At 38.8% G+C, this 23,166-nt stretch overlaps 1 protein-coding gene across 3 annotated transcripts in view; it reads right to left on the bottom strand.

The window, feature by feature from the left end:
* Positions 1-23,166, bottom strand: part of CFAP43 (cilia and flagella associated protein 43) — a 111,538-nt gene that overhangs the window by 51,769 nt on the left and 36,603 nt on the right. For all 3 annotated transcript variants that reach the window (XM_072805417.1, XM_072805420.1, XM_072805418.1), the window contains 7 exons: positions 22,056-22,136; positions 18,790-18,938; positions 8,763-8,866; positions 4,949-5,089; positions 3,915-4,087; positions 2,456-2,605; positions 288-418 (listed from right to left, as the gene is read on the bottom strand). In XM_072805417.1, the coding sequence (XP_072661518.1) occupies positions 288-418; positions 2,456-2,605; positions 3,915-4,087; positions 4,949-5,089; positions 8,763-8,866; positions 18,790-18,938; positions 22,056-22,136 (929 nt within the window). The remainder of the gene's footprint in view (positions 1-287; positions 419-2,455; positions 2,606-3,914; positions 4,088-4,948; positions 5,090-8,762; positions 8,867-18,789; positions 18,939-22,055; positions 22,137-23,166) is intronic.

Here is a 23,166-nt window from a genome sequence, read left to right as displayed (position 1 = left end):
ATCCAAATTAGCCAATGCTAAACCTACCTGCTTCTTCCCATGGAAACCAAAATAAAGCTTTTGCCCACATTTCCTTTCTTCCCTCTGCCTCCTTACCCACCTAGGTGATTTCCCACACGGCCCTATCACATAGTTTGGCAAACGTCCTTCTCTCGGGATCTGTGAGTGTAATAATCTTCAATGGCAGTTGTCTCCTGTCATGGTGGCCTTGCTACATATAAATAATAACAAAATCTTTATTTTAAAACACTATAGACATGAAGTTGCTTTGTGTATACTGTACATACCTCCATCTCAGGTGAACAAGGGTGCCATCATCTTTCCCATTCACCAGAATGTTTTGTCCATCCATTGAAATCCTCACGGATTGAATCCCGTGCCCCTGGTGAGAATGACTCCGACTTCGAGCAAATGTTTCCTCAATAGTTTTAAGAACAGAATGCAAGAATTACAAATGCAATTCTAGCAGACAGTTTTCCTAAGAGGGTCACATGCACTTTTGCTTGTGGATAAATCTTTTTCTGTTTGTTAACAGCATTTTATTTGGCATGGAAGTAGCCTCTCAGTAATACAGAGCATTGGAAATTGCTAGTACAAAACATGTTCACCAATACTGATTTATTTTCTCATTTGTGTAGGATAGGAGGAAAGGGATTATAATCACCAATTTGTAATAGGAAAACCAGACACAGAAGCAACTTGCTGAAGGCTACGCAGTTATGGGAGGGACCTCAAGCAAGCGGAGATGGCAAATACAGATGCTTTCAAGGGTCAGGTAGGTTTCATTTGTGTGTGATGAGTGGTTGAGAGAGGGGAAGAGGAACTCTGAAGAATGGAAGGTAACATGCCCCACATGGAGGATGCCAAACCAGTTCAAGTAGAACCCAAACAAAACACATCACTGATTTGTTACACAGGGCGACAATTTAACTAAAAACTGGGATTTCTGTGTCACACTGGTTCTCAACCATGATTTTTTTTAGTTTAACTTTTTAAATAGGCAATACATTCACATGGTTCAAGATTTAAAAACTATTAGAGTATGCAGGGAAATCTCCTTTCTGTTTCTATTCCCCAACTACCTCCCAAAGCCAATCAGTGTAATTAATACCTTTAATATCCTTTCAGAGGTTTTTAAAAAATGCATATGAACAAATTTTTATGCAGACATAATTTTTGACATAAATTATAGCATAATACACTGTATTATGCATCTTGCTTTTCCTCCCTAAAAATAGATTTTGAGGTTCTTTCCATATTGTGACATAAATATTTTCTCATCCTGGATAATATTCCATATACATTATTTATGCATTATTTATATACTGTTATTTATTTATTCAGTCCTCTGTTGATAGTCATTAGGTTGCTTTGACAAACAGTGCTGCCATAGAATCACCCAGGAGAACTTTGATGTCTTCCCACATCATGCCACCATCAGCTCGGCATACAGTATAAATCATTTGAATAAGACAATGTAGCAAAGTTTGCAAATTATGAACTTCAAAATAATCTCTAAAAGATTCAAGATTTCCCCCATATAATAATAGTATCACTTTTGCCCAGCTGTAGTTCAAATATGTTTTCTTATACAGATGAATAAGGACAGCCAGATGTGCCCACCAGGGCCCAGTTTATCTGTGAACCTGCAGAAGTATGTCATGTAGGTAGCTGCAAGGCTTCAGGTGTGTGGATAGAACCCTGGGTAAGAACTACTGACCTCATTAAAGTACACTGATAACCAGTACAACTTGTCTCAAAGCCTAGAAAAGGCTCCTCCACATTCTGGGGAGTCTATTTTCACTTTCTCAATGGAAATCAGAAATAGTAAGAGTATTGGAGCTGTTGAGGTCTGCAATTGAGGAGGAAGGACTTGGTAAGGGCCGCACCCTCTCCTTTATGCTCTTCCAGCATCTCTAGAAGAAATAAAGAGGAGTGGGAGGGTGGCAGTAGCAACCAGCCCAAAGTCGCTCCAGGACAGGGAGACAGGAGTAATAATCTCTAGATTTGCACAGTAATTCACTAATTCCAAAGCAGTTTTGCATATCCCCTCTCCCTGGCTCTCATCAGAATCCCACAGGCTGAGAGCACAGAAGATTCCCCCTAATATTCCAGATGAGTGTCTGTAGCGCAGTGAAGCTCAGTAAATCTCCGAGCCTCACAACTAAGTGGTGATGGAGCTGGGCTGCAATTTTCCTACAGTATCCCTGTCCCATGCTCTTACTGGTAGATCTCAGTCTACTGGTTGGTGTTTCCTTCCTTGGAAACTCAAACCTCAGTACATAAAAACACTTGTAAAATGTTAAAGTCATTACTACCATCAGTGGTAAGTTATGAATTAATTTACCTAAGAAAGAAGCCCAATTCCTTCCCTGAGGGCTTTTGTTCCTTATATGAGATTAAGATATACATCCCAATATTAAAAAAGCAGGAGGGAGAGGTGGTGGTAGCTTACCAAAGTCCGAACATCTCGGATACACAGAATTCCACCTTTAGCTATTGTTATGAGCCACAATCCATGTGGAGACAGAGAGAGCATCCCAGGTCCATAGTGTTTGCTTTGTACTTTTTGGTGTGGCTTAAGAATGCAAATACCACTGTGTTCCTGCCAATCAAAGAACATGGCCCCATTATAGAAAAGATCAGGGGAGCAATACCTTAGGGTTTGCACTTGTGCTGTACGATCAGATTCAAATCTACAAATATGCTGATGGAAATAAACCTATACACCATTTTTTAACCACATTTGCACCATATTTTCATCTCTGTTTGAAAACTAAAGTTTGTTCTAACCAACTAAGAGAAGTCTTTATACATTAGCTACTATTAAAGATCCCAGCCTACACTAACAATCTTTGTTTTTTTTTTTTTTTTTAAAGATTTTATCTATTTATTTGAGAGAGTGAGTACAGGAGCAGGGGGAAGGGGCAGAGGGAGAAGGAGACTCCCCACTGAGCAGGGGACCTGCCATGGGGCCCCATCCCAGGACCCCAAGATCATGACTTAAGCTGATGACAGACACTTAACCAACTGAATCACCCAGATAGATGCCTCTGACAATCTTTATCTATTACTACTTCTTTTCACATACCCCTATGCTTAAGTCAATTAAATGAGTCAGTATTCCCTCATGCACTCCCACCTCCAGTCCCTACACATGCCATAACTTTTGTTTGGAATGCCTTCTCCCCTTTTATTTCCACCAATCCTGTCCCTTCTCTACCTCAGCAAACTGCCCCTACCCCCACTAAGATTGTACACATATTTCTCCACATCTAAATCTGACCTATTTTTCAAAGGCCAGTTCAAGTATTACTTCCTTCATGAAGCTTTCCTTGAATTCTCTTTGCCACAAATATTTCTTCTTTCTTGGAATTTCTGTCTCATACCTTGCTGACATTGGCTACCCTGGGAGAGGAGGGTTTAGAAGGAAGGGTGGTAGATAATCTGGGCCTGTGTGTGTAGCAGGAGTGGTATGATACTGAGAGATTTTTGAAAAGAGTATGATACAAGGATGGCAGAGATGTAGTTTATCTATTTTGTGCAATTTTGCTTATGACTCAGATGCAAAGTTCCACCAAATCCATCCACCCTGTAGCGCCTGACACCTATGGAATAGATGTTCTAAGGCTACTTTGTTGTTAAAGGCACTAAAATAATTGTGTTACTTGCATTTTTGTTTATCTAACAAGTATGACATATGTAGCACAAGTATGGTACTCAAATGTGTTTAGTATTTATCATGGATTAACAAATAATGCTAATAATGTATCTAATTCAAGAGAATTATGTTACTATAATAAAGCCATTTGTTAACTGGACTATAATGTTAAAGTTTGGATCTTGTCTAATTAATACAGTGTGTGAATCTTGATTTCTAAGATATATAATAGCACACTTAAGTTTTGGCATACTTGTTGAGGAATAAGGTAGCTGCAGATGTATGGCACTTGGTTACAGAAGCCATATATTTGGTGACTTTGAAAGTCCAACACGGCAGAGGACAGGGTGTGTTCTATCTCATACCGGAACTTGTGAATGAGTTCATCTTTCAGCCTCCCTCTTTCATCTGTAAAGCTTGCAGAAACTATAAGATTTGGAGGAGAGGAAAGATCATTTGCACTGTATATTGATTTTATTTTTTAATCATTATGCATAACTATGAAAAATGAAGTAAAAATTTAAATGCTTGATTAATAATGCAGAAGCCATTTAGAGGATAAAAATGATCCAAAAACAACATAGCTTCATTAGAACTACTTAAGTATTAAATCACTGACAGCACATAAAATATCCTTTATAAGGCCTTGGTTAAATTAATCAATTAAGTAGAGACATATTAAAAGATACTCATGCTGGTCTAGAGATTCTTAATTAAGACACAAGAGTACTTGGAGATTTTCAGCTCTCTTATACTCTAATTATGTATTTGTAAACTAGCTCCTCAAATATATTTGTTATTTAAAACAAAGTGTCTATTTTATCAGATTGCTTTATCCAAAAAGCTTTCTTTACAATTTTATCAGTGAAAGTAACTGCACAGTAACCTGTCTGAAGTTAACTATGTATATTTGAAGCTACAAAACAAGAGATATCATGAAATGACAAATCAGTCTGACAAAAGTGCCAGTTGATCCTATTTCTCTTGTCTGGTAATAAAATAAGATGAATGACAAGGCCTAGAGGTAATAAGATAGGTTCATATGAATGACAAGACCTAGAGGTCCACATTGCATATTGGTTAGCAGCTACATCAGTTTCACTTTGTATATGTGCTGCCGAAGCGAGTACATATCAGTTTTACTTTGTAAGCACAAAAGATGGCCCTTTTACCTCTTCACATATTGAGGGGGAAAAAAATGCAATCACTAGGGGATAAAAAAGAAAGCAAGCTAAGTAACTACTCATCTGGGCCCAGCACAGAATTGGCTGCTTGATTTTTCTTTACCTTGTGGTAGTATTTTAGGCAGAGTAAATATGTCCAATCTGCTTCTTCCTGTTTCTGTAAGTGGGGAAAGCACCATCACTTCTACTATGTCTGTTTCCAAAAGAGACACTGTGGATATTTGTAAAATGTCTTTGCCCACCTCTGAAAGCAAATGGAAATCATTATAAATGGTCATTCACAAGTTTAAGGAATCTTTTATCTTCCCAAATAAGATACCACATTATAGAATTGCCTTCACTAAATCTTTCAATTTCAATTTATTTATTGCATATTGAAAGTAACCTTTAAATATGAGTGATGGGGACATTTTTGATAAATGATGAGGGACTATTGTGATTAGGTATCTGGGTTGGCAGATGCAAGCCAGCTCAGTTGGGCTCAGCTTCTTTCCCTGTTAGGGAAGCCTCTGGAATCTGCCATGTTCACCCCACTCAGGAGCACCTGCATGCTCCAGCCCCTTGATGCTCTGCTCTGGCTTGTTCATCCACTCCTGTTACTGGGTAAACTCAGAAATCAGTGTTCTTTGAATCTGTAGTCAAGGTATTGCAGGGGTGGTGGAAATGCCCATGACTTGATGAGTTTGCTCCTCTGGAAATCAGGCCTCTGAAACGTGCCATACCTTCACACACCTTTGGTTCTTTCCAGAGTCACTACTCCCCCTTTCCACAGGGGCTGCTCTGTATGTGTCCACTTTATCAGTCCCTCCCCTTAGGTGTTCAGCTGATCATTTATCCTCTGACATAACAAAGAAGACCAAAGACATCTGATACAAAGTGGACTCAATGTTCTTTTTCAGAAAACATTTTTGTATGAACAAAATGCAATCCTTTGTATCTCTGATTTTGAGTCCATACCACCAATCTCCTATTAGACCAGATGCTCTCAAGGACCTCATTTTATCTTCTTGTGTCTTTTATGGTTTCTTCTTTTCAGCACTCAAGACTCCCCAGTCTTCAAATTGAGACCTTGCTGCAACCCTGCTTCCCCAACACGGTTGCTATCGATGCCAATTCTCTTTTCTCTGCTGCAAACTTCTTAAAACAGGAATTGCTACTTATTGACTTCACTTCCTAACCGCCACCCCCTCCCTAACCTCTTTGTCATTCTGCTCCAAGGAAGCAGCTCTCCCAAAAGTCACCTGCTAATGGGCACATGCATGAGGGCCTCATTCCAGCCCTCACTGTACTCACACTCAAGTTTGTGCCAGTCCACACACTTATCTTTCTGGAGTGGGTGACTCCACTCCAGTGCTCTCATTACCATGGCTTGTCCTGTTTGCTTTACTGCATCATCTTCCTCTGTCCATAACTTCAGTGGAAGTTGCTTTTCCCATCCCACACTATGACTGACCAGATATATTAAAAAATGGAATATTCAGGCAGGATGTGCATCCACTATGAGATAAGCCATAGGTCCTACTATGCTCTATGCCTTCAAATTTCTATATTTAGCTTGCTTGTTTGGCCTCATTAAGCAATTAGATTTGCTTTTGCTCTGTATTCTTAAGCCATTTATTTCATCAGCTTCCATAATTTCAAGATCAGAATTCTATCATTGACTTGAACTATAAATCTTCAAATATTACTTAGTATCCCCCAACTAAAGAGCATATTAGCTTCAATTCTACAGAGCTTATCAGCTCACACTATCCCTCAACTTCTTTAATTTCCTTTTGTCTTGAGTGTATCCTTCACTTGATGAAATTGTGAACTTTCACCATCTGGACTAGAAAATTTGGAGTCACTGCTGATCCTCACCTCTCACATCTAATGTAATACCAAGTCCTATCAATTCCATCATGCAGAGCTGTCCCCTCCTTCCTCTTTCTGGGGCTGCTGTATGGTGTGTACATTGTGGATAAGAGTATAAGCCTGAGGATAGACTTCCTGAGTTTGAGTCTTGGCTCCATCACTACCTAGCTACATGACTGGGAACCAGTATTTAATATCACTGAGCCTCAACTACCTCATCTATAAATTGGGATAGTAATAGTCTCTACCTCATAAAATTTGTCTATGAGGGTTAAATGAATTAACACACACCAAATTCTTAGGACACTATCACATGGCAAGGAATCCCTCAATAAATATTGGCTGTTGCTATGATTAATATCATCTCTTGCCTGGGCTACTATAATTATTCCCTTACTCATCGTTTTTATTCCATACTCTTGCCTTTCACCTCCATCCTTCATACTAATAGCAGAGTCGCCCTCTAAAATCCAAGTCAAGTCATACCTGTCTCATCTTGAAAACTTCTGATGGTGTCCCATTACCCACAGGAAAAAAGTCCAGACTCCTTGGAATTACATTCAAGACCCTCATCTTCTTTCAGACTTCATTGCCATGATCATCATCTAGTAAACTCTTCTGTTTACCTATTATACTGGACTTCCTGCCATTCTAAGTGCCTTTGCTCAGTCTTTTATCTTTTTTTTTATTTATAAATGTATTTTTTATTGGTGTTCAATTTGCCAACATATAGAATAACACCCAGTGCTCATTCCATCAAGTGCCCACCTCAGTGCCCGTCACCCAGTCACCCCCACCCCCTGCCCACCTCCCCTTCCACCACCCCTAGTTCATTTCCCAGAGTTAGAAGTCTCTCATGTTCTGTCTCCCTTTCTGATATTTCCCACTCATTTTTTCTCCTTTCCCCTTTATTCCCTTTCACTATTTTTTATATTCCCCAAATGAATGAGACCACATAATGTTTGTCCTTCTCCGATTGTCAGTCTTTTATCTTGAGCTAAAATACTAATATGTCCCATCCTCCACTATTTACATCCTCAGAGAACTCTCTCACAATCCTCTGTACCTCCTTACCTGTGCCCTCTCTACCTCCGCTCCTTTCCTTGCACCTGGGAGAATTGCTTCTTCCTCTGAGACCACACAGCACTCTACTTATTCCTCCACCACTAAACTGTCTTTTTGAACTTTCTATTCAGCACTCACTGGCCTAGGTTCAGCATTTTACACCTAGTAGTCACTCACTAATTTTAAAAAGTCAATGAATAAATTTAAAAATATGTTTTGGGGGAAAATTTACATATATATTTGGTCCTTAAGCCAGTATTTAGTTCTTACTATTTATCACATAAGTTTTTCTTCACCTTCCAGTTCTGTGGTTTACCTGGGCATGGGTATCGCATTACTGAAAAACCTGGATGTCATTTTGTTTAAAAAGGAAATATTAAAGATACATGTAATAAAACTTTCTTTAGATATCTTTATTAAATAGAGATAAAATGTTTTTTAAAGATTTTTATTTATATATTCATGAGAGACACAGAGACAGGCAGAGACATAGGCAGAGGGGGAAGCAGGCTCCCTGTAGGGAGCCCGATGCAGGAATCAATCCCAAGACCCCAGGATCACGACCTGACCCGAAGGTAGATACTCAACCACTGAGCCACCCAAGTGCCCCGAGATAAAATATTTTAAAATATGTTTAAAGGATAAAACAACTGAATTTTTAGAAATATATAGCATTATATATAATATATACAATATGCACATAAATTATATAGTATATAATGTATATAATATGCATATATACACTATATACAATGTCTAACATTAGAAATATCTAAATTCATTAATTAAGAAAGTTTATTTAACATCAACTATATACCAAGAAGGTGTACCAAAAACCCTTTAAATATGATGTAGGAATTCTCCTATGCAACTTACCGCAGTTATTTAAATGTCTCTCTTTTAGAAAGTAAACCACAAATTAGCCCCATTTCCACAACCTTAAATTCTTTAGGATGAAGTGACCAATATTTCATATTAATAAGCTTTCCATGTAGTACCTGTGAATCCAAGGACCTGAAACAAACTTGATGGACTGGCATTGATAATAAAGATGTAGCCTCCTGATGTTCCAACTAATAGATATATTCCTTGCTGGTCATAGCTAGAGAAGAAGAAATCTGAGAATCAGATTTTGCTTGTTTCACTAAGATGGTAAACAAATTTAATAAATTAATAAATGACAGTGTGGAGATGTACTCAAAACCAGTCATTCTTCTAGTTTGTAACATTTTTTAAAAAAGATTTTAGTTATTTTTTCATGAGAGATACAGAGAGAGAGGCAGAGACACAGGCAGAGGGAGAAGCACGCTCCCTGTGGGCAGCCTGATGCAGTACTTGATCCCAGGACCTTGGAATCATGACCTGAGCCAAAGGCAGACACTCAACCACTGAGCCACCCAGGTGCCCCTAGTTGGTGACTTTTAATATTATCCTATCTTATAAAAAAGCCAAGTGATGACATAGCAATGCAATCATGACATTCTAGGTTAATGCTATTTTGAAATTGCAGCTTCTAAGTGCATAGTCAAGAAGATGCAGTAGCACTGGGTAAGTTCATCAGAAGTGAATGAACTATGACAGCAGAGCCTTCTTGGTATTTCCGGGGGAAGTAAACAATTCTCACACTAGTGATCAGTGCCACATCAAAGCACTCTTCAGTACTAGTGCCCCCCAGGAGGAGGACGAATGCAGTGAAATTTTTCCGCACCTTCATCAAAGTAGGAAAATAGGAAGAAACAAATTAAAATAAGAGAAGAGGATCTGAGAAAGAGGAGGCAGTAAACATGTAGATGGAGGGAAGTGAGGGATCCTCTCCTCTTGTGCGGGAGGGGGCCACTTGCAGGAACAACACGATGGTGGAAACCTGGCTCCTCCAGGCATGAGCTGGGCAATCCTCCAAAGGCTTCTCTTAACTTCTCTGAACCTGAATTCTCTCATTTGTTGAACAGGGACAAGCATAATAACTTTCTGACCGGATAGTGAGGATCACATTCAATAAGCTACAATGTATGACAGCACCTCAAACTGGAAAGCAGGGCACAAATGTCAGTTCTGATAATGCTTACTATTATGATCAATTAACAAAAGAGAAAAATAATTGCAATATACAAGTCTAAATCCAATGTCTTTATGCTGTCTTCTAAAAAGTATTATTTCAAAAGATTTGAAATCAGGAGAGGGGCAAGATGGCGGAAGAGGAGGGGTCCTCAACTCATCTGGTCCCACAAACTTACTTATATAATTTTTGAAACATCCTGAACACCTATGAATTTGACCTGAGATTTAAAGAAAGAACAGCTAGAATGCTACAGAGAGAAAAATTTTCACTTCTAACAAAGTAGGAAGGTGGAAAAAAAAAAAAAAAGAAGGTGGGGGAGGGGAACTGCCACTAGCAGGGCTAGAGCAGAGCCCCGAAAGCCTCCAGGGCACAAAAACCCAGCCACGGAGAAGCGGAGAAGCGGGAACTTTAAAAATCCGCTCCGGAGTTTTCTCTGATGGAAAAGTGCTTATCAGGGAAATTGGGCAGAATTGCAGGAGGGGCAGTGAAGCCTAAAGATTCCTAGAGTCACTATAAGAGGGGCCCCTGGGGGGGAAAAGTTCACTGCAAACCCTGATTTAATATCGGTAAAGGGCTGGAGTGCTGCAACCCTCTGGGGCATTTGCGAGAAGCCAGTGGGTTATGCGGCCCAGCTCTGAAGAGGCCTTTATACTAGAGGCCAGCAACAGATGGAGGTGGCTGTACTCCATTCCCTTCAGGAGAGGCGGCCCCTGGGAGCGCAGGTCCAGTGGCCCAGGGCCCGGGATCCCAGGGCACCCAAGGGGACAAAGCCAGTGATCCTCCATGCCCCCTGGGACAGGCAGAAGTGGGGAGGGCACAGGAAAGTGAGGATTCTCCTGCTGCTGGGCACCCCACAACCTGTGAAGATCAGTGCACCCATGCAAGCCTCAGGAGCATCTAGGTCAGTGCAGACTGGGAGACTGCAGTTAGTTACCACAGGGAGCTTGACTCCAGAGCTGGAAATCTGGCCACTGCCATTATTGTTTTTCTTCTTTGTTTCACTGTGTGCCTGGGAGAGGTGGGGCCTCTGTGGAACCGAGGCCTCATGGAGTAAACAGCTCCCACTGAGCCCAGCACCTGGTGAGGGAACAGGGCATCTCTGCCCAGGCACAGACACATGAGAATCAGCACAGCAGACTCCTCCCCAATAAGAACTGCTGGAAGTACAAGGGAAAAGCAAGTTTACTGAACAAGCAGCACTGGAAAGCACCAGGACTGAGGGAAAATAGTATATAGAACAAGAGGGTCCTTTTTTTTTCTTTTTCCATTACAACTCATTTTTATATCAGACTAAAAATTTCCAATATTTTTTTCTCTTTTCCCACCTTAACTACAATATTTTACCAACTCTTCAATTTTAAGTTTTTTCCTTTTTGACCTTCATATTTCTACAATTACATGTCTTAGATATATTATTCACTTCTATATTCCCTTCAACGTATTCAATATAATTTTGGTAGATATACGAGATATGGGTTTGTTTGTTTGTTTGTTTGTTTTTTGCCTCGTTTTGTTTTACAATGGTGGAAGTTAGTACCTTCTAACGCGCGACCAAAATATACACAGAACCAAATTGAATACCATGTTGGTTCATTCTGTGAGATTAAATTCTCTCTTCCTTCCCATTCTGCCCCCTTCTTTTATCTTGTTTATGTTTTTGTGGTTAGTGTTGGGGCTTTATATAAGTATTTGGTTTATATAAATTTGGGATTGAGCATCTTCTAACATACAGTACAAAATACACTCAGAACCAAGAGGATCACCCTCTAGGTCCCCTCAGGTAGACTACATTCTCTCTCCACTACCATTTCCTCACCACCACCATCCTCCCTCCCCCGTTTTTCTTTTTTCTCTTTTCTTTTTTTTTTATTCTTTGTTTTTGGCTTTTTATTTTTTACTCCTTTGTTTTGAAATTTGTTTTTCACTTTAGTGGTCCTTTTATTTTGTTCTGTTCTTTTTCTTTTATTTTCTGGTCTCTGACCTCTTCAGAATCACGTAGGGTGTATTTTACTTAGGTTGTGGTTGATTTTGTGTATGTGTGTGGTTGATATTTTTGACTCAGCCTGCTCATACGGCCAATCTGCACTGGACAAAATGACTAGAAGGAAGAATTTAGCACAAAAGAAAGAACTGGAAACAATACTCTCTGCCACAGAGTTACAGAATTTGGGTTTAAATACAATGTCAGAAATTCAATTCATAAATACAATTATAAAGCTACTGGGGGCTCTGGAAAAAAGTGTAAAGGAATCTAGAGACTTCGTTACTACAGAATTGAGATCTAATCAGGCTGAAATTAAAAATAGATTAAACGAAACACTATCCAAACTGTATGCTCTAACTGCTAGGGTTAATGAGGTGGAAGAGATACTGAGTAACATAGAAGACAAGTTGATGGTAAGGAAGGAAGCTGAGGAAAAAAGAGAAAAAACAATGAAGAGCCCATGAGGAAAGGCTTAAGGAAATAAATGATAGCTTGAAAAGGAAGAATATATGTCTAATTGGGATTCCAGAAGAGACAGAGAGAGGACCACAGTATATTTGAACAAATCATAGCTGATAATTTCCCAAATCTAGGGAAGGAAACAGGCATTCGTATCCAAGAGATAGAGAGGACCCCCCCCCCAAAAAAAATCAATAAAAGCCACTTAATTCCTCAACATTTAATAGTGAAACTTGCAAATTTCAAAGATAAAATGAAAATTCTTAAAGTAGCTCGAGACAAGAGATTCTTAACTTACATGGGGAGAAGTATCAGATTAACAGCAGATCTCTCCACAGAGACCTGGCAGGCCAGAAACGGCTGTCATGATATATTCTACATATATATAATATATACTAAATGAGAGGAACATGCAGCCAAGAATACTTTATCCTGCAAGGCTGTCATTCAGAATAGAAGGAGAGATAAAGAGCTTCCAGGATGGGCAGAAAATGAAGACTATGTGACCACCAAACTGGCTCTGCAAGAAATATTAAGGGAGACCCTGTAAAAGAAAGAGGGAGCCCAAAGAAACAATCCACAAAAACAGGGACTGAATAGGTAATACAATGAATGACACTAAATTCATATCTTTCAATGGTAACTCTGAATGTGAATGGGTTAAATGATCCCATCAAAAGATGCAGGGTATTGTACTGAATAAAAAAAGCAAGACTCATCTATATGCTGTCTACAAGAGATTCATTATAGACCTAAGGACACCTCCAGCCTGAAAATGAAGGGATGGAGAACCATTTACCATTTAAATGGTCCTCAAAAGAAAGCTGGGGTAGCAATCCTCATATCAGATAAATTAATTTATACCAAATACTGTAGTAAACCAAATACTGTAGTAAGAGATGAAGAGGGACACTATATCATGCTTAAAGGGTCTATCCAACAAGAAGACCTAACAATCATGAATATTTATATCCCTAATGTGGGAGCTTCCAAGTATATCAATCAATTAATGACCAAAGTAAAAAGATACTTAGATAATAATACACTAATAGTAGGAAAGTTCAACACAGCCCTTTCAGCAAATGACAGATACTCTAAGCAGAACATCACCAAAGAAACAAGGGCCCTAAATGATACACTGCACCAAATAGATTTCACAGATATGTACAGAACATTCCATCCGAATGCAACTGAATACACATTCTTCTCAAATGCACATGGAACTTTCTCCACAATAGACCACATACTGGGTCACAAATCAGGTCTCAACCGATACCAAAAGATTGGGATTGTCCCCTGAATATTTTCAGACCACAATACTTTGAAACTAGAAGTCAATCACAAGAAGAAATTTGGAAGAAACTCAAACAGATAGAGGTTAAAGAGCATCCTACTAGAGGATGAATGGGTCAACCAGGAAATTAGAGAAGAATTAAAATGATTCATGGAAACTAATGAAAATGAAGATAAAACTTCAAAATCTTTGGGATACAGCAAAAGTTGTCCTAAGAGGGAAATACATTGCAATACAAGCTTCCCTCAAAAAATCAGAAAAAAACTCAAACACACAAGCTAACCTTGCACTTAAAGGAATTGGAGAAAGAACAGCAAGTAAATCTTACACCAAGCATAAGAAGAGAGATAATAAAGATTTGAGCAGAACTCAATGAAATAGAGACCAGAGGAGCCATAGATCAACAAAACCAGGAGTTGGTTCTTTAAAAGAATTAATAAGATAGAGAAACCCCTAGCCAACCTTATTAAAAAGAAAAAACCAATTTAATAAAATCACAAATGAAAGAGAGATCACAACCAATACCAAGGAAATACAACGATTTTAGAAACATATTATGAGCAGCTATATGCCAACAGACTAGACAATTTAGAAGAAATGGATGTATTTCTAGAAAACCACAAATTACCAAAACTGGAACAGGAAGAAATAGAAAACCTGAACAGGCCAGTAACCAGCGAGGAAATTGAAGCAGTCATCAAAAACCTCCCAATACACAAAAGTCCAGGGCAAGATGGCTTCTCAGGGGAGTTCTATCAAATGTTTAAAGAAGAAATAATACCTATTCTACTAAAGCTGTTTCAAAGGATAGAAAGGGAGGGAATACTTCCAAACTCGTTTTATGAGGCCAGCATTACCTTGATCCCAAAACCAGACAAAGGCCCCACCAAAAAGGAGAATTATAGACCAATATCCCTGATGAACATGTATGCAAAATTTCTCACCAAGATACTAACTAATAGGATCCAACAGTACATTAAGAGAATTATTCACCATGACCAAGTGGGATTTATCCCTGGAATGCAAGGATGGTTCAACACTTGTAAAACGATCAACGTGATGGATCACATCAAGAAGAGAAAAAACAAGAACCATATGATCCTCTCAATAGATGCAGAGAAAGCATTTGACAAAATACACTATCCATTCCTGATTAAAAGTCTTCAAAGTGTAGGGATACAGGGAACATTCCTTAATATTTTAAAAGCCATTTATGAAAAGCCCACAGTGAATATCATTCTCAATGGGGAAAAACTGAGAGCCTTTCTCCTAAGATCAGGAACATGACAGGGATGTCCACTCTCATGGTTGTTATTCAACAAAGTACTAGAAGTCCTAGCCTCAGCAATCAGACAACAAAAAGAAATAGAAGGCATTCAAATTGGCAAAGAAGAAGTCAAATTCTCCCTCTTTGCAGATGACATGATACTCTACATAGAAAACCCAAAAGACTCCACCCCAAGATTGTTAGAACTCATACAGCAATTCAGCAATGTGGGAAAATACAAAACCAATGCACAGAAATCAGTAGCGTTTATATACACTAACAATGAGACTGAGGAAAGAGAAATTAAGGAATCAATCCCATTTACAATCACACCCAAAGGCATAAGATACCTAGAATTAACTTAACCAAAGAGGTAAAGGATCTATACCCTGAAAACTACAGAACACTTCTGAAAGAAGTTGAGGAAGATGCAAAGAGATGGGAAAACGTTCCATTCTCATGGATTGGAAGAATAAATATTGTGAAAATGTCTACGCTATCCAGGGCAATTTACACATTCAATGCAATCCCTATCAAAATACCATGGACTTTCTTCACAGACTTGGAACAAATAATCTTAAGATTTGTAAGGAATCAGAAAAAACGCTGAATAGCCAGAGGAATATTGAAAAAGAAAGCCAAAGCTGGGGGCATCACAATGCTGTATTTCAAGCTGTATTACAAAGCAGTGATCATCAAGACAGTGTGGTACTGACACAAAAACAGACACGTAGATCAACGGAACAGAATAGAGAACCCAGAAATGGGCCCTCAACTCCATGGTCAACTAATATTCAACAAAGCAAGAAAGACTATCCATTGGGAAAAGGACAGTCTCAGGGGATCCCTGGGTGGCTCAGCATTTTAGAGCCTGCCTTGGGCCCAGGGCGTGGTCCTGGAGTCCCGGGATCGAGTCCCACATTGGGCTCCCTGCATGGAGCCTGCTTCTCCCTCTACCTGTGTCTCTGCCTCTCTCTCTCTCTCTCTCATGAATAAATAAAGAAAATTTTAAAAAAGGACAGTCTCTTCAATAAATGGTGCTGGGAAAATTGGACAGCCACATGCAGAAGAATGAAACTAGACCATTCTCTTACACCATACACAAAAATAAACTCAAAATGGTTGAAAGATCTAAATGTGAGATAGGAATCCATCAAAATCCTAGAGGAGAACACAGCCAACACCCTTTTTGAACTTGGCCACAGCAACCTCTTGCAAGATACATCTCTGAAGGCAAGGGAAACAAAAGAAAAAATGAATTATTGAGACTTAATCAAGATAAAAAGCTTCTGCACAGCAAAAGAAACAGTCAACAAAAGACAACTACAGAATAGGGGAGAAGATATTTGCAAATGACGTATCAGATAAAGGACTAGTATCCAAGATCTATAAAGTACTTGTTAAACTCAACACCCAAGAAACAAAAAATCCAATTATGAAATGGGCATGAGACATGGACAGAGATTTCTCCAAAGAAGACATAGACATGGCCAACAAGCACATGAGAAAATGCTCCGTATCACTGGTCATCAGGGAAATACAAATCAAAACCACAATGAGATACCACCTCACACAAGTGAGAATGGTGAAAATTAACAAGACAGGAAATAACAAATGTTGGAGAGGAAGAGGAGAAGGGGGAACCCTCTTGCACTGTTGGTGGGGATTCAAACTGGTACAGCCACTCTGAAAAACTGTGTGGAGTTTCCTCAAGAAGTTAAAAATAGAGCTGCCCTATGACCCAGCAATCCATTACTGGGGATTTACCCCCAAAGATACAGATGAAGTGAAATGTCAAACACCTGCACCCCAATGTTCATAGCAGCAATGTCCACAATCGCCAAACTGTGGAAGGAACCATGATGTCCTTCAACAGGTGAATGGATAAAGAAGATTGGTATATATATACAATGGAATAGTATTCAGCCATCAGAAAGGACGAATACCCACCATTCACTTTGATGTTGGTGGAACTGGAGGGTATTATGCTGAGTGAAGTAAGTCAACCGGAGAAGGACAATCATCATATGGTTCCACTCATATGTGGAATATAGGAAATAGTGAAACATATTATAAGGGAAAGGAGGGGGAATGAGTGAGAAAAAATGAGTGGAAGACAAACCATGAGAGACTCCTAACTCTGGGAAACAAACAAAGGGTTGCAGAAGGGTACGTGGGCGGGGAATAGGGTAACTCGGTGACGGGTACTGAGGAGGGCACTTGATGGGATGCACTGGGTGTTATACTATATGTTGGCAAATCGAACTTAAAAACAAACGTAAAAAAAAAAGAAATCGTCTAAATGCCCATCAATACAATCTTTTAAAAATGATGGTATATTGGGTATTTATCCCCAAAATACAAAAACACAAATTTAAAGGGATACAGGTATCCCTATGTTTATCGCAGGATTATCTACAATAAGTAAATTATGGAAGCAGCCCAAGTACCATCAACAGATGAGTGGATAAAGAAGATGTGGTATTTTTACATGCAATGGAATATCACTCAGTCATAAAAAAATGAAATCTTGCCATTTGCAAAAACATGGATGGAGCTGGGGGGTATAATACTAAGCAAAAGAAGACAATTATTGTATGATTCCACTTATATGTGGAATTTAAGAAACAAAGCAAATGAGCAAAGGAAAAGGAGAGACAGACAAATCAAGAAACACTCTTAACAATAGAGAATGAACTGATGGTGACCAGATGGGATGGGGATGGGGAATCAGGTGATGGGGATTAAAGAGCACAATTATCATGGTGAGCACCGACTAATGTATAATAGAATTATTGATCACTATATTGTACACCTGCAACTAATATAACACTATGTTAACAATATTGTAATTAAAATTTAAAAATTGAAAATGGTAGTATATTCATATAATGGAATACTATGTAGCCATAAAACAGAGTAAAAAAGGTCTTTATGTGTGAATAGAGAACAATGTCCAAGATATACCATTAGGTGAGAAAAAAATGAAACGTAGAACATTGTATGTGGTTTTCTATTTAAAAGCAAAGGGACGCCTGGGTGGCTCAGCAGCTGAGCATCTGCCTTTGGTGCAGGGTGTGATCCTGGGTCTAGGGATTGAGTCCCACATCAGGCTCCCTGCAAGGATCCTGCTTCTCCCTCTGCCTATGTCTCTGCCTCTCTCCCTCTCATGAATAAATAAATAAATCTTTAAAAATAAATAAAAGCAAAGGCATTTAAACAAAAACTTGAAAGAATAAAATAAAAGCAAAAGCAGTGACTCTGGACCAACTGCTTGGGTTCAGCTCCTGATATTGCCATTTACTACCATGTACTAACATGAGGAAAATTATTTAAATATTTTGCGCTTCATCTCCCTGTTCTGTAACAGAGACTATAAGAGCCTCCATCTCGAAGGTTAATACAACAAAGTAAAAAGCACATTCCAAGTGCTTGATAGTTATTTGTGAAGGTAAAAGAAAGGATTTACATTTTTGCTTATTTATGGATAGAATATCTCTGGAAAGAAGACATGACGAATCAATCGGGAACAGGCTGCCTCCAGAGAGGAGAACTGGGTGTTTGAGGACAAAAGTGGGAGACTTGTCACTATGCACCCCTTGACTCTGAACTGAGTCAACGTGTTGATTTTCAAAACAAAACATGTAAAATTTGAATTGAAAAAAAATTATGGCTGGGGGCATCTGGGTGGCACTATCGGTTGAGCATCTGACTCTTGAGTTTCAGCGCAGGTTGTGATCTTGGGGTTGTAGGATCGAGCCCCACGTTGGGCTCCATGCTCAGCACAGAATCTGCTTAAGACTTTCTCCCTCTCTCCCTCTGCCCCTCCACCCTCCTCTTTCTCCCTCTCTCTCAAGTGACTAAATAAATCTTTAAAAAAAAAAAAAAAGAAATTATGGCTTCACTGGAATTTTCAACAGACAGGCCTGACAATGTGGCTGCCAGAAGCAGAGAATACTTACAGGAGGTGCTGCACAGACCATTCAGATGGGAGGGCCTTGTAAATTGCTTTAGGGGCCTCAGCATCTCTGACATCAAGGAAGTGGATGGAGCCCCCCATGGTGCCCACAGCCGCAGAGAGGGAGGAAGGAGAGCAAGCCAGAACTGTTGCCTGTTTAAAACAACCCCAGATGCTTCACTGCACTGTGCCAGAACACAAAGCCTGCCCTACTATGTGTAAGAATCTACAATTTAGTTGAAAAGCCCTCTGAGTGTGGAGAGTGGCATGTGTTATGTAGTATTACAAATTAGACATGTGGCATTCCTGAGTTAATCGATTGCATGAGTCACAGGAATCAGTACTTGTTATTCTTTTATCCTAATGTTAGAATCATAAAAATATAAAGAGATTTCTTGAGCTTTAAACCATGGCTTCATTTTTGTCCCCAAATTATTATGAAATGATCATATACCAACAATAATTAAAAAATAAAATAAATTTAAAATACATCCCTAGCATCTTTTGGACATCTTTACAGAATGTTAGTGATTTTTAAAAATCAGCATTCATCTGTTGGATTATGGTAGATCCTGGGATGCTGGTACAATGGAGGAAGACAAGAAAATAATCATATTACCACACTGTGTATTCTGTAACCAAAGACATGCATCACAGATCCCTGCTTATCCCACAATCATTTATAGAATATGATATCTAGGAGAATAAATTTGCTTTCATGACACTTAAGTAATCAGATTCATTCTTCTATAATTAATTATTCTTTGTAGTTGTTTTGAATAAAATCATAGAACATTAGAAATAGAAAAGACCTTAGGAAATCATCATTTTGAGGAAAGAATAATGGAGGCCAAGAAAAAAATAGCAATTTGCCTCAGAATCCCATAGCCTGTGACGAAGCTGAGAGCTCAGGTGTCCTTCTTCATTAGAATGCATAGTTGCCCAACTGAGCAGGTTTTTACTTAATTTTTAAAGGTGAATTTTATTTATTTTATTTTTATTTTTGAGAGGGGGGGAGGGCAGAGGGAGAGAGAGAATCTCAAGCAGACTCCATGCTGAGCACAGAGCCAGACATGGGGCTTGATCTCATAACCCTGAGATCATGACCTGAGCTGAAATCATGAGTTAGATGCTTGACTGACTGAGCCACCCAGGTGCCCCTAAAGGTGAATTTTAAAGGTTGAGTCTTCAGTGTATCTCAGTGTGAAACTGGAAATGAAATGGCGAGGGTTTTTCTTTTTCTTTCTTTTATTTTTTTTGGCAGGAGTCTCTCTCAGTGTGTGTGTGTGTGTGTGTGTGTGTGTGTGTTCTCAAAATAATCTGTTGGAATCATTCTCTATTCCAGGATAATAGTAGCCTAGGCTAAACATAGATAGCAATATCTAGAGGGGTCTTATGTGCCTTAGCAAGTACCACCAAAGGAAGTTGTTAGTGTCCAGATCTGAGAGTTCTCTGAGGACCACTGCCTAAAATGTTTGTGGGGAACACAGTCCCATGCACAGGCAGGGAGATCTGGCCTCAGCATTGCTGGGTCAGTGCACTTATCAGTTCCCCACAAGGCTGCAGTGTTCTCCAGTGAGGAAAAATCACCAACTGCCCCCAACTCAGGTCGAACCACGAGTATACCATGCCTGGTTTGGAGCTCAGTGAAGGTTTGTCATTAACTGTGAAAGCTGTCTGAATCTCTCCCCTCTGTTCAGATGAGGGGAAGATCTCTCTGGCACAGAAAGTAGACCTTCTCACAGTGCCTATGTCTCTCCTTAGCCAAGAAGAGCAAGGTTAAATCCTGATTACAGAGACTCTTGGGTGGGTTGTTAATCCTTTGTATGTCTCCTGTCTGCAAAAGGAGATGGGATCAGATGAGCTTTAAGATCACTTCTAGCTCTAGTAGTTTTAATAGAAATGAACACATTGAGCTCTTGTCACCAGAGCATGTAGTCTACTCATATTTCAATTTTTCAGGTAAGAATGTTTATGTTTACTAGTTGGCTGAGTTTTATAAAACCTACTGAGTTGTGTATCTTTTGTGTCTTGTAATTTTATTATATGAGTTATGACACTTCTTCCTATTTTATAATTGAGATTTTAATTTTATAAAGAGGAAGGATTGCAACTTCTATCTCTACTACCAAGATCCTTATCTCATCTAGAACTGTATAATACATCAAATGATGATAATGTAAGGGAGAAATAGAATGGCCATTGTTTCTTGGTCCTTTTTTAAAAATACTATTTAAAAAAATACGATTTTATGTAAAATGTACTATGAACATAGCAGAAATAATGGTATCACCTTGTGGTGAGTGTTGTGAACAGTTGTGGTTTGCTACCCAGCATCCATACAACTTTCTTCTGGAAAATCCCTTGAATATCCACTAAGAAACCATCTCTTTTATTTTGGGAGTTCAGTGAAACAGATCTGACTCCCATTTTCAAGCCTGAGCTGAAGCCAATTAGCATTTCTCATTTCCCTATCCACCGTGATTAGTTCAGGGATGTTATTAAGACATTTGGCTTTGTGGAAAGGAGAAACTTCTTTTCTCTTCCTCTTCCCACCAGAGGAAGAAAACCTTCCCTGATGGTCTGACATCTGTGAGGTTGACACCTGTGGCATTTGGGGACCACTAAAATAAGCCTAAGATGAAACTATAAACATAGAGATAAAAACAAGATCCTTGGTGATATCATTTGAGTTGCTGGACTGAACCACAGCTGAGGCCAGACAAGTCCTATACGTTAGAGTTGATTAAGCCAATAACCTCCACTTCTTAATTTTTGGCTCAAGCTGGTTAGAGTGACAGTTTTCTTTCATTTCTAACTAACCTCCTTGAGGTTAGAAGGGACCATTTAACTAATTATGGCCAAGGGGGTGATTCATTTCTGAGTAAAAGCACCTAGTTCAAGACTCTCTAGTAGTCCCATCCTGTACTGTGGCATTGAGGAACAATTCATTGGTGGAGACTCCTTCAGCCTGGCCCTGAGAAAGGGACTCTGTGGAGCAGAGACCCTGCCAATCCACAACAAACTTATAACATGAGTGAGACACAAACCACAAGAACTTCAGAAACAACTGCCATCACAGAAAAACTTTCCTATACACCGATTTAGTATGTTAGGTTCCACCCCCTGGGCTGTGAAATGTTTTATATACAAGGTAAAGATGCAATAGGCATCTGTAACAAGTATTTTCATAGACTATTGACATATAATTATGAAAACATGGATTGGATTAGAATTCAATATTTTAATCCATTTATAAGGCACACTTACTGGGGTATTCAGATAGATCTTGCCGGCACAAGTACCATCTTCTATACACCAAACGCAAACTTCCCCTGAATGTGTGAGTGTCTACAAAAAAAAAAAAAGATAAAACTCTCAATAGAAAGTAGGACTCTGTTATGGAAGCACGTTCTAAATCTCCTTATAGTATATCAATAACTCTGATGATTTAATATAAATTTTCATTTTATCCATATGGGTTATAATGACAATGACAACTTCAGTACTTCTGATTTGAAAAAAAAATTAACTATTACCTTTTATACAATTTAAATAACACATAATAAGTAATTAGGATTAGAAAAATTAAATAAAATTTTTTTCATGTAACATAACTGAGTTACTTGGAAATTCAACAGGATTATTGCTTAATGAATAAAGCTCAAAATAGGAAATTATATATATATTTTTAACTAACAGACTTTACTTTTTCAAAAAAAGAAAAGCATGAGGCTTGAACTCAAGACCCTGAGATCAATACCCGAGCTGAGATCAAGAGTTGGACACTTAACTGACTGAGCCACCCAAGCATCCCTGACAGACTTTGCTTTTAAGAGCAGTTTTAGTATTACAGGAAGTTTGAGCAGAAAGTACAGAATTGCCCTTACCCTTCTCCCCTACACGTATTATTTCCTCTATTATTATCTTGCATTAGTGTGGTACATTTATTAGAATTGATGAGCCAATATTGATACATTATTATTGACTAAAGCCCATAGTTTATATTAGGGCTCATTTTTTGTGTTATACATTCTATAGGTTTTGACAAATGTATGATATGTATTCATCATCACAGTATCGTAGCAAATAGTTTCACTGCCCTAAAAATTCTCTGTGCTCCATCCTTCCCCACTGAACCCCTGGCAACCCCTGATCTTTTTACTGTTAACATAGCTTTTCTTTTTCCAGAATGTTATATGGAGAAAATCATACAGATTTCTCAAATTGGCTTCTTTCATTTAAGGTTATTCATTTAAGGCTATTCTATGTCTTTTCATAGTTTAATAGATAGTTTATGCTTAGTGCTGAATAATATTCCATTGTATTGATATATCACGGTTTGTTTATCCATTTACCTATTGAAGGGCATCGTGGTTAC

This window comes from Canis lupus, chromosome 29, assembly GCF_048164855.1.
Source record: "Canis lupus baileyi chromosome 29, mCanLup2.hap1, whole genome shotgun sequence".
NCBI lineage: Eukaryota > Metazoa > Chordata > Mammalia > Carnivora > Canidae > Canis > Canis lupus.
This window is presented reverse-complemented; position numbering and strand designations above follow the sequence as displayed.